Source organism: Sander vitreus, chromosome 9 (assembly GCF_031162955.1).
Source record: "Sander vitreus isolate 19-12246 chromosome 9, sanVit1, whole genome shotgun sequence".
NCBI classification, from domain to species: domain Eukaryota; kingdom Metazoa; phylum Chordata; class Actinopteri; order Perciformes; family Percidae; genus Sander; species Sander vitreus.
In genome coordinates this window covers 12250520-12263032 of record NC_135863.1, presented here as the reverse complement: position 1 = coordinate 12263032, position 12513 = coordinate 12250520, and the positions used below count along the sequence as shown (strand labels likewise).

The 12513-nt window shown below is 40.7% G+C and overlaps 1 protein-coding gene across 1 annotated transcript in view; it reads right to left on the bottom strand.

The window, feature by feature from the left end:
• The window catches only part of LOC144523298 (adhesion G protein-coupled receptor D2), a 107844-nt gene that overhangs the window by 30449 nt on the left and 64882 nt on the right, over positions 1-12513 (bottom strand). Inside the window, exon 23 of the mRNA XM_078258770.1 lies at positions 9042-9186. Within this exon, the coding sequence (XP_078114896.1) occupies positions 9042-9186 (145 nt within the window). The remainder of the gene's footprint in view (positions 1-9041; positions 9187-12513) is intronic.

Below are 12513 nucleotides of genomic sequence, written 5' to 3'. Positions count from 1 at the left end.
CTTTGCTTCGTCGTAAGCTGCCGGCTATGTCGTGCCATGGGCTGTTGAGATGAGGACGATGGAAAAATGTTCTGGGGGGGGACGGGGTGCTGATATTGGTTTAGAGGTCCTGTTGGCAGCTGCATGATGGTAGTAGTGGGGACTGCTTTAGTACTGAAAAATTGATGCATGTGTATGAAAATGCAGTGGGCACACAAGGAAGGATGGACACAATTTGTGATTTAGGCTGATGTATTTTCATACAAAAATATTGTGTAGTGCAGCTTTATACAATGCATATTTACTAAGATAGAGTGGAGTGTCCCCTCTTTGCTGGAGAGCAAGGTAATGACGTGGGGCATGGGAGTGGTAAACTGTGAGACAGCTTGGCCCAGGAGAGGTGACCTGCCCCAGGGAACATGCAGGTCTTTGCATTAAACCCTTGATATAGGCGCAGTGACAGGGTTAAACATGAAAGGCAGTTAGCTGACGGTTGTGTGTGATCAAAGGGTCCATGTCCCTGTAGGTTTGGTTTCATGATGTGAGGCTGACTGCTAGAAGTGCATTTTATCAATCCAATATTATTCCAGTATATCACACAATTATTTTTAAAGTTTGATTTCATCTTGTCTGGTTTCAATTTCATGACTACGTTGTCTTTAAGAAGGTGGATCTTTAATTTTTCAAACTTTTGTAAATGTTTTTGTTTGTTTATACAGTATGATAGCTGAAGGGGGGTTCTTAACCAATGTGCAATCTCTGCAAACAGAGTACTAATAACAATCCTTCAAATGACAAAAGCTTGGCTCTACCATGTGTTGAAATATATGTCTGGATAAGTTTGCATACATGTTCCAATATTTGCAATCTGAGTTTCATTTGTGGTTTCTACAATGTGAGACAATGTGTCATGGTTTTGTTCTCTGGTTTAGTTGAAAGATTCAAGATTCAACACACAGCAAGCCCCTTAAACCACCAACACCACCAATGAACGTCAGCACAGACATCAGTACACCTGACACATGCTCAACAGAGGATTTCCATACCTCGGAATGGTCATCCTATTTCCATACTGGCCAATGCTAGGCCTCTTTTAGGTACTATTGCACCTTAGGCAAATCCTGAGTTTGTGAGGGTCTCTCTGGGTGAAGCAATAAATAAATAAGCAGATAAATAGATGAATAACCCAGAGGAATGGGAGCCCATGCGGCTTGGCCATCCATCATATATCCTATTACCACGCACTCAGCGGCACCTGCAGTATGTAAAATGCAGTCAACCTCTGTAAGCAGATACAAATTCAACTCTTTTCCTCCTCAATTTGTTATATCTGACAACACCACTGCTTGTGCCTTGTTGTTTCTTTGAATTATGAATATAGTCCCTTCACCAGACTTTTGCCTGTGCGTGATAGCGTGGCGTTGTTATGCAGAACAGCTGTGGAAAACAAATTTGAGAAGCCTGTTATGCTTTGTAGCGGCTGGGCGAATATGCATAAACAGTTGCGCTTAAAGCCACTTAAGAACATCCACATGGGCTCAATATTTCATCTTTGGATTTGTTTCATTGGGGGTGATGAATATGAAATGCCAGAATGTAGTACGAGTGCAGAAAATGCAGTCGTTTAAGTGTTTCAAATGATCTAAGAATGTTTTTGAGATTTTTCACACAACAGTGAGAAATGGTGGACAAGTGCTTTAAACTGACAATTTAAATCTTAATTCCTGTCACAAAGTCTCCAAATTTAGCCATGACACATTGAACCACACACATTACAAATATCATTCACAAACAGAGAACAAAAGGAATGGAAGGAATGTGTGTCAGAGGAAGAGAGGGAACAAAGAAGCTAGCGAGTTAATACACATTAACAAATCAGACGCAAGAGGAAGAGAGAGTGAACGAAACCTAGTGGGAGAGAGGAAGAGGAATGTAAATATATGGCAAACCCATAGCACATTTTGACTGTTGCGTGTTTGTTTGGGTATTTACACTGAGGCTACAATCAAGTCCTCAAAGCTTCAGCCCACATGACAAGAGCCCATTTCAGGGCCACATATCCTCTAAACAGCCAAGCCAACAAGCCAAATCTCAAACACACACACACACACACAACCCCAAATTCATATCCACTTATTTGTCCGTGATTTCAAAATGCATAAAGGATGCAGGGAAAACCGTCAAATTTAATTTGTGCACAGAGAAAGGGGAGGCGAAGATAAGTTGTAGGGAAGGGATTTTTTTGGGACTTGGCTGAACTTTTATGCCATGTTTGCTTTGAGCAGATGTAGAATTAGTACACATCAGTTTGCATCAGCGAGACATTGAACACAAGCTGCTGCTCAGAGGCCAAATACCTCTCTGTCACACAGGCACACTTTACAGCTCTAATGTCTGTGATTCTGCTTTGGTAATTATCAATGTGATGTCAATTCCCAGAGCAACAAATTCTTCTTCTTATTCTTCCTAAAGCATGTTTGGTGTCTCCAAATACCAGTGGCCTGTTGCACCAGTTGAAACCAAAACACAAGTAGTTTTAAACCACTATCAAACTAGGAAAAAAAACTGTTACTCCGCCCACCTTGAGCCAGCATGTAAATATTAACTTCTGTTTTTAAATTGACTGGTAAAATAGGTCACACTTAAAGGCAAACTTTTCTTGCTATGTTCAAAACAGACTTCAGTGCACACAGACAATTGATTTGTGTCTGAATACAGTCTTAGAAAAAAACGGTACTGTAGGATAGTACTTCATAATGTTAAACAAATGTGTCTATGAAGTGAAAAAGAATTTAATTACAAATTGCACTAACAGTATGTGGAATATGCTGTGTGTGTGTGTGTCTTGTTTAACTATATTCGTGGGATCCAAAAACCAGGAGTCCAGTATACTTGTGGGGTCCGGACAGCTTTGTGAGGCCAAAATGCTGGACCTCACAACTTTAAAGGGCTGTTTGAGGGTTAAGACTTGGTTTTAGGATTAGGGTTAGAATTAGGTTATGGTTAGGGTGAGGGTAAGGTTAGGAATTTAGTTGTGATGGTTAAGGTTAGGGTAAGGGGCTAGGGAATGCATTTTGTCAATGACGGGTCCCCACAAAGATAGTGTGCACTGTGTGTGTGTGTGTGTGTGTGCGCGCTGGTAAAGATGGCATGCAGTTAAGGAGTTGGACATTATATGCCTCTAACAATTTGGGCATTGAGTTTTCTTGTGTTAACTTAAGTGGACATCACCAATATGTATCCCTAAAACAGTATACATTTCATTGATACAGCATATAGTGATATTGAGCTAATACTGTATATTAAACATATTGTGACATTTGACTTTTCCAGTATTGCACAGCTCTATTCATAGTGCATGGTCTAAAGAAGTGGACTTGCAAACATAAGAAAGTGAATCAACAGCAAGCACCCAGATGAAATTGCTTCAAACATGCTGTCATTACCCAAGGGAATAGTTCTTTTTTGTATCTTTGGAGCAGGGGATCCTGTTGCATGTCAATGTACTGGGCTAAACATGCATGACAAGTGATGGTGTGTGGGTGGAGGGAGGCAAGGGGGAGTCAATCCCATGGTGGTGTCAGCAAAGGATCTGTATGTAATCTGCAGAAGATGCATGCAATAGACCGCCACACTACTTTATCTACAAGGCCCCTAATTGCGAGGGATGCTGAGGAACACATGTCAGGGAAAGAGGAAGGGGAATGGGTGTCAGATGTCAGCAACGTGTAGGCATATGGTTCCTACAAGTTCAGTTACGTAAACTGGAAATGACACCAAAAGTCAGGTTTGCTACGATGAACTTGTGAGGACTGCAATACTGTATTTTTTCTTCAGTAAAGTCACCTGGTTATGTTGACATCACACCACAAAAAATCATGACTAAAATCTCTAACATTATGACCATCACATTTAAAAAAAACTACGACATTAAGAAGACGTGCCATCACCATTGCACCATCAACACTGACACAAATTGGACATGAAAGAACATGACATACCCCAATTTCTCAAGAAGTAAAACAATACCTAAAGGAAAAGAGACCCAATAAAAAAAAACTCAATAACCTTTTGAAATTAAAACATGAACCACAAAAGAAAGATAACTGCTTGTCCATCTTTGTTCGTTGAGAAGGACAAAGCAAGAACATGACGTGAGATAACACTAGTGATCCAGCATATTATTCCTGCTTAAAAGGGCCCACAGCCTTCAACTCAGCCATTGTGTGGGGCCATCTCATTGGGAATGCAACACTCATGCACATACACAAACACCCACACAACCCTTCCCCTTTCAATTCATATCCCCCCACACATCAGCCCCTATTCCTTCATTATGCACTTGTCCTTCTCGTGTGCTCACAGCAAAATATGTGCTTTATTTTGTTCACATTTTTCACCATGTACCCTCAACATAATCCACTTTCTGCCGTGGACATTTGTGCCAACCAACCTGAGTAAACGGAAAGATGGAAAAGGCATAAGAAAGGGGTTGACCTTGTACATGCAAGCTACCACTATCACTTAGGAGATGGTGTGGTTATTGTTAGGGAAAATTGGGCCTGTTTGTTCGCTGTTTGTGCTTCATGACGAGAAGACATATTGTACCATATGTGGAGCGTACGTTTAAAATAAAGGCATCAATATTGTTAATCTACCACTTCCCAAAAAGCAAGATTCTGCTCATTTTCAGTCGTGGCATGGTTTGGTTCGATGATTTTCTGTTTTACAAATTATATAAATGCTATTTGATCGGAAAATTTTTTATATTTTAGAGATACTGTATGACAACATTAATGATTGATTTAATCAAACATAATCAAACTGTCCACTTGCCCTTTCAGAGAAACTGCTGTATCACCACTTCACAGGATCACAGACATGTTTATAAAACAAAAAATCCCTGTATGAAAACATATATTCTCACCTCATGTAGTATGAGATTATAGTCAAGTAAGTTTGTCATGGTGATTAGTTACCGTGAATGTGCTGAATGTTGTGTGCCCTGCTGGATGATAATACGCATACAGTTGCACTAGTTTGTAGTGTATGAGCCAACCCGTTCCCAGCACTCAATCATACGGAGCCGATCGCATTCGCATGCAGTAGCATTAAGAGAGCAGATTGAAGGGGTAGCAAATGGGCTGAATAATATCATCTGACAATCAATTATTTCTGCAATTGTGTTACATCAAAAAACATGTTATCTGCTGCCGAGTTTGATTCATCAGGTTGCATTGAAGGTTCAGTCATGTAAATGTAGCGTAGGGATTGATTTAACTACTACATGCTGAGTGAATGAAAGAGACAGTAATAGTGTTGAGGACCATGCAAATCACCTGCAAAGGAAACGCTGTAAATCACAGTCTGAGAGGTGCACAGAGCGGCAACAAGGAGCAATAGCACAAAGCACATGTACTATTCAAATGTGAATATCATTATTGTACAAGTCATAAACCATGGCCCACAGAGTATTTAACAGATAAAGAGACTGTGTGTTTATTCATATTAAATTGTTCTATATCATTGTCAATACATAAAATAAATAAATAGGGGGTCATAACCTAAACACTATCAATGTCATTTCTGTTATTGTCAAAGATATACTTTTTGTTATTTTCATAAACCTCTGCATATTTTTTTCTCCCTTATTTCAGTCTTTGATTTCTATGTTTTTATCACGTTTGCAAATAAATAAATCCTAGTTAAAAAAATATATATATATATTTAACACTGTAAATGCTGCATTAACTAGGGCAACAGAGAAAGTGACACTAAGACCGGCTTTAAATTACAGAATGAAACCAGGGATCGACCTCTGCCTCTTTCTTTTTTCTGCTTTGAAACGGGTGTCTCCAATCTTTTCCAAAAAAACCAAATGACTCTTAACTCTCTGAGTGCAGCGTGGGTCGGGCAGCTAGATTGAAGCCAGGGTGTCTGGTTAGTGTTCAAGTTTAACACAAGATTTCTGATGTCTGATTTCAATCAACAGGCCAGACGCTACTCTCTGTTTCAGAGTGCATTGCAGTAATGCCTTGCAGATATGCCAGTGGGGGAACAGTGGGGGAATATATGTCCATATACATAGTTTAAACTTGATTCAACTTCATGGTCATTTTGCAAACACCTCTCTGCATAACACAATACAATTGACAGCCCCACAAACTAACTAAAGCCTCTAAAATATCCATTAAGTTAAACACCATTCCAAAAGAGTTTCAACAATGCAACATTATAAACTTAATGAAGACACCATTTATTGCAGAGCTGTTGTAATAGACTGCATTAGTTTTAGCTAGGTGTAACTCATAACATGCAAGTGAGTGCATATTAAAAGCTTATGCATAGAAGTCTTTATGAAAACATATTGCCTTAAAAAAATGTGAGAGGAGGGTGTCATTGGAACTCAGGTCATCGAGTGGGAATAATGCAGTAGATGTTTGGGTGAATGAGGTGCGGCCTACCTAGTCTGCCACCCACACACATGCCACACTTGACCTGTCAACACTTGTTAATTTCATTGAATTAATCAGTGAAAAGGCTTGGCTGTATTTGAGGTACTAAACTGCGTAGTGAAAATGAAAATCATTCACTGGCACTTCTTATTGGAATTTTTCAAAAAGCAAGGCTACAGGGGCTTCCCTCTTCAAAAGAGAGCATACATTAAGAAAAAAAGGTACACAACCCACACAATTCACCTATTCTTGTATATTCAGATTTCATCTTTCACTCTAAAAAAATAGCACATGATGGGTGGCCTTCCTTATTCTTTTTAAGAGACGGTGGATTGTTTGTGCTTTTTGAGAAGCAAGGCCGGCAGTGTAATCAAATTACCAAGCAATCTTGTGACTTGCTATCATGTTCAGTTACAAGGAAAGCTGGTTCAAATAATCTGATCAACTACAAAAAAGTGAATTAGAAATAGTAGTAGGTAAAGTACTGAAGCCCCAACTGTAATTGTATTCAAAACTTAGACAGAAGTCTGGAAGAAATAATAGCTGGGTTCCAGTCGTAGCTATTTTTGATTAAGTTTATCACAGTTGTACTGTGAATACTGGATGTAGCGATCCAAGCTAGCACCCATTTTATTCCTGTGAAAGTTGCTCAGTTAGGTTTTTCTTGGTTCGGCATTTTTGGCCCATTACTCATATGATTTAAAGTCTAGCCTAAAACATGAGAGTATAGAATTCAAGCTGGAGATTACCCGCCTGAATAGTCTGCCAATGTGTCTGTCTTTTTTTTTTTTTTATATTACCTGATGGCACAAAGTTTTCAAATACACATACTATAATGGGTTTTAGATTGTTGAACTAGGTTTTTCATCGACACTATGTTACACTATAGATATCCTCTGTCCTGTAAAGTAGGCTATACACTCACAATATGTAACAAAACTAGCCTAGAAATCTAGACGCACCCTAGCGGCAGCAAATGTAATTTGCAGCCAGGGGGTCTAGCAACTCTCCGTTGGCTTGCGAGCTGGAAAAGCCAAACTTGGGCCAATCACATCGTGTATAGAGTCGGTGGGCGGGCTTATGGCTGCTGCTGCTGGCGAACAGCGGTCTTTCGAATCGGCTTTGCCCGCGACTCTGGAAGACTTGGAGTTAAGCTTTTCTTTGAGAAAAGAACAAAGAACGGCACTGAAGTCATTCTTAAGAAAGGAAGATGTGTTCAGAGTTTTGCTGACCATATACGGCAAAAGTTTAATCTATCAATAAATGTAATCTCTGCTACCTTCTTCATTGATCTGCTTGGTTGTAGCGCTATCATACTACGTGCAGTGGGAATTTTGAAAGACAACCGTTTATCCCACCCCTCGGATTGAGCCCTGCCAATGGTGAGTTCCCAGACCCAACATCTTGATGTGGGTCTGACTTGTCAGGCTATGACAAAACAGGTTTCCGTTAAATTTTCCTATTATGTTACAAATTAATATGTGAAAAGATATGACCCTGCTTCAGCATTTGTATAGACCCATGTTTTACCAGACTGATGTTTTGAGACTGTTGAGATAAACCTGAGCAAGAGGATATTACAGTGAGGCGGACAGGAGGTGAATCTGATATCAGCAAATACTAGGGCTCTTTATAATGTTTCATAGAACTATCATTAGCATTTCATTGTTTCAGTGGCTTTGCCTTGTCACCGCACCTTCAACTTTAAAATGAGAATTATATGTCTGGGTCTGAATATAGATCTTTTTCTCAGCAAACATATTTTCTTGTCAACGCAGTGAAAGCACAGGTGTAAATAATAACATTAATGATGATGTCAGTGACTGAAAATCAAAAAGTTAGTATATATAATTGTGGAGAGGCTAAGGGCCCCTATTTTAACAATCTAAGCACACGGCGTGAAGCGCCTGGCGTAAGTGCGTTTAGGGCGTGTACGAGTCCACTTTTGCTAGTTTAACGGCAGAAAAAGGGTCCGTGCGCCAAGCGGATTGTTCAAAAGGGTTGTACTTAGGGTCTTAATTAATCATAGGTGTGTTTTTGGCGTAACATGCAATAAACCAATCAGTGTCATTCTCTTTAAAAGCCAGGCATGTTTGAACCTTGGCGCATCGCTATTATGATGGCGGATTTGCTAAGCAGGAAGGAGAGATTTTCAGGAGAAGAAACTGAGCGCGCGAGCAGATCATATCATGATACTATTTTAATCTTTTGCATGTTTGTGTGCTGCTGCGCGTCCCTGTGTTTGTAGTGTGTGCGCTCTGTGCACGAGCCTAGGCGCATTTTACTAATGCGCTGTTAAAATAACAATGAAATGCTGCGTTATTGACTAGGTTTTTGTTGGTCAATGGCGCGATCACTTTCCACTGCCTCAAGATAGCAATACGCCAAGAATGCACCTGAACACACCTCCCTGTTAGACCAGCACGCTCATGGGCGCATAGCATTTGCTACTTAAACGATGTGGGCGCTGGACGGGAAATTGACAACTTCGTCAGTCTTAAACTAGCAAAGACACTTGCGTCAGGCTTGGCGCTGCTCTGGGTGCAAGATAGGGCCCTAAGAGTCTGATTTGCCTTATGGTTGTATGGTATTAGTCTGATAACTCACCTCTGGTCCTCTCTTCCTCCTTCCCCAGGCCAGGAGTGTTGCAAGTGTAGGTGGCCTCCTCCTCTTGGCTTGGGGTAGTTCCTAATGGGAAACTGACAGGACGAGAGCTGGTAACTGAGCTGGATGGTCGGGAACTGGCGCAGTTCTGTAAGAAATGAGAAGGCAGTGTCAGCTGCAGGAGATCACTGTAGGGTTGTATACCTGTTAAAGGAATACACAGTCACTGGATTAACTGATGAGAACAAAGGCATCAACCATCCATCATCAACTCATCCATTCTTTACTCGCTGATCCTTGGTGATGCATTTTAGTGATGCACATTTTTTCTTTCATCACAATGATCATCAGACTAATTGTGACTCTCTCTTCTACATCCATTCCAGTTTAATAGGTGATAGAAAATAAATAAAAATTGTGTCTGCATTAAACACAATTTATAAAAAAAACTATTCACACAGTGTAAAGTCAACTTTTTGTATTGAAAAAGAACATAGGAGGATATATTGTGCACTGAAGAACTTATCAGTTAAAAGGATTAATGGCTTTTTACATTTTCCCTTACATAACAGTTTTTCTCTGATTACCAATTACATTAGACAGTCACAATTAGTAATGGACATTAATGTCATGGGCAATTGTAGACTACTGTATTGTCCTTCCCACAATTCTAAGACCAAACCTGAGCAGCTGCTCTATGAATTTAACTCAGAGATCTCAGTGTTTCACACATGCATACACATCCTTCCAGCCAGACCAAAATAAACGGCAATCACAGAAAACCCATTTGTTTGAACAGCTCTCAAACAGACTGGGGGGCTTCAACAGGCTCCAGAGGCCTCTTATATTTCATACTTTACTTCTATCAGGCAGGAATGCCTCTACAATTGGGGCCTGCCATTCTGGCTGCTTTTGTGTGTTGTTGATGTATAGTTTCAGTTAATATGACACATATACACACACAAGTGGAAAAAGACAAATACATGTACCGCTACACGTCATTGTAAGTCACTCAAACCAGGGATCCCAGCAACAGAAATAAACAGAATTTAAAGTCTTTAATCAGACAACATGCAGCTATTTCACACCTGTTTCTGTGGTACCAGACACACAGAAAAGAAGCATCGACTCTCTACTGTCCACTTGTGAAAATCACATTCCAGTTCAATTAATTTCTTTCTAGCACCAAGACTGATTCAGACCAATTCATTGCTTCCTATATGTTGTCAAAACTTGAATTAAGATCAAAAAAACTAATCCGCTTCCAATTTATATCTATATTTCAGTGGTGTCAGGGGCATGAAGTATAGGGGGGAGTTGTTTTTTATTTGGGTCCTGCGACTGACAGCTTTATTTCACAAAGCAATCTGGCTGTGTGTGTACAAGAGGGAGGTCAGGGTGGGTCAGGAGATACTTGGTATCAAACAGACACTCAACACTGGTCAAAGTGTGTGTGTGTGTGTGTGTGTGTGTGTGTGTGTGTGTGTGTGTGTGTGAGTATAAAACTCCACCCCCTGAGGCTTAAAAAAGCTGTGTGCGACCCGCGACCCGTGCCCCTGTAGAGGGCTACCACACGGAAGAGCGCTGAAGAGGTTGAATGTAGTGTATAATTTAAGAGGGGAGAGTGTGTGATTAGGTCTGGTGGAATTTATAGGAGAGGTCGTCGAGGTCAGAGGTGTGTCATGTCACTGCACCAAAAGCAATTTATAGTTAAATTGTTCCCACAATATTTTAATGATTTTCACGTTTTGTGCTAGGTTATATAAAACATACTTAATCTGATATCTGACAGTCATGTGCACTGAGAAGATCCATTAAATGACTTATGACAGTATCAGCCTGGTGCTTCACCTTACTTAAAAATATGTATCAGACACAATCATCCTACAGATGCTAGAATATCTAATAGATCAGATGACCTCAGCAAAGCTGTTGTAATGTTGGTGATCAAGGAATAAAAGGGACAATGAAAATTTCAAATGATCTGTTTTAATTTGAATAACCACTTTAAATCCTTAAATTGTAGTTGCAGTGAATTATCCAATTGGGTTAACCCTTCAATCGTTGCAAATAATACAAAATATAAACCCCTCTATCTCCGACAAGTGCCATTCGTCTTCAAATGACCCCCATATGCAATAACACCGCCAAAGCCTCTTTATCCCTCAGCCGGCAAGGCACGATACCCAATCCTATGTTTTACAACAAGGAATATATAGGGGCATGTGCGGTCATCTAGAGCCAAATGTCTCCTATATAACCAAAGGACAGGTAGATACAGTATTTCACGCAGGATTAATGGCACAAAATAGCATTAGCTAAAAACCGTCAGAGTGATGGCTAAAACACGCATTCTGGTAGCGGAACCCGGCAAGATTGGAAAATTGCCACGACCAGAGGGGAGAGGAAGCAGTAAAAATGACAGTAGATGGGGGGGGATCACTGATAAACTGAGAACAGCCAATATATCAGACTGCACCTGGTGGCTAGGGGCCCCAGGGGTCCCCTCCACCAACCCGCCCAACACACAGTACACATACACATACACACACACACACACACACACACACACACACACACACATACACACACTTTAATTTATCTATTTATTTATTTCATTTCTTCCCATCCTTACAGTGTCCATCTCTGAGGTGAGGGGTCAAAAGGAAGTGGGGGCACCCTGATATTTAAAAAAAACAATCAACCGTCAAAAATGGTTTCATTCCTTCTTCAATGACCTGAAGTGTGTGAGGGTGGGGGATACTAGGGGGGTACATATGTGTGGGTCAGGGTGCAGTGGGAGGGGCAGGACAAAGTGTTACTGGCCAAAGTGGAGTGGAGTTAATGTTATCACTCATAAGGGACAAGATGCATTTTGTGTGTGTGTGTGTGTGTGTGTGTGTGTGTGAGAGAGAAAGAGATAGTGAGGGCAAAGGAGTGTGGAATGATGAGAGTAGGTGTCTGTCAAGGTGCTAGGGTCTATAATTGTCAGTATGTGTGTGTGGTATGTGCCTGTTTGTGTGTGCTAGAGACTATTAAGTACTTTTAAAGTGCTTTGCGTAGGCTACAGTATGATCTTCCCACACACACACACACACACACACACACACACACACACACACACACACACACACACACACACACACACACACACACAGCATCTTACCACCTCAGCCAAACAGCAGCGTCCAACAAGGTATAAATACTGGCCTGACACTTTAATATCAGGGGACGGCTTGTCCTGGATTAGAAAAGTGTAACCCACTACGGAGCTTGACATTGCTGGGATGAAGGTGCTGCAATAGGCAGAGTGAGGAAGGGGGAGAGCTATTACGGAGGGTCTATGTTTGATGTATAAGGGCATCTTTGTGGCCAGCTTTCATTGACAAGGAAAATTTAGTCCGTCACATCAGTGTGTATCAGACACGCACATACGCACACGCACGCACACACACACACACACACACACACACAC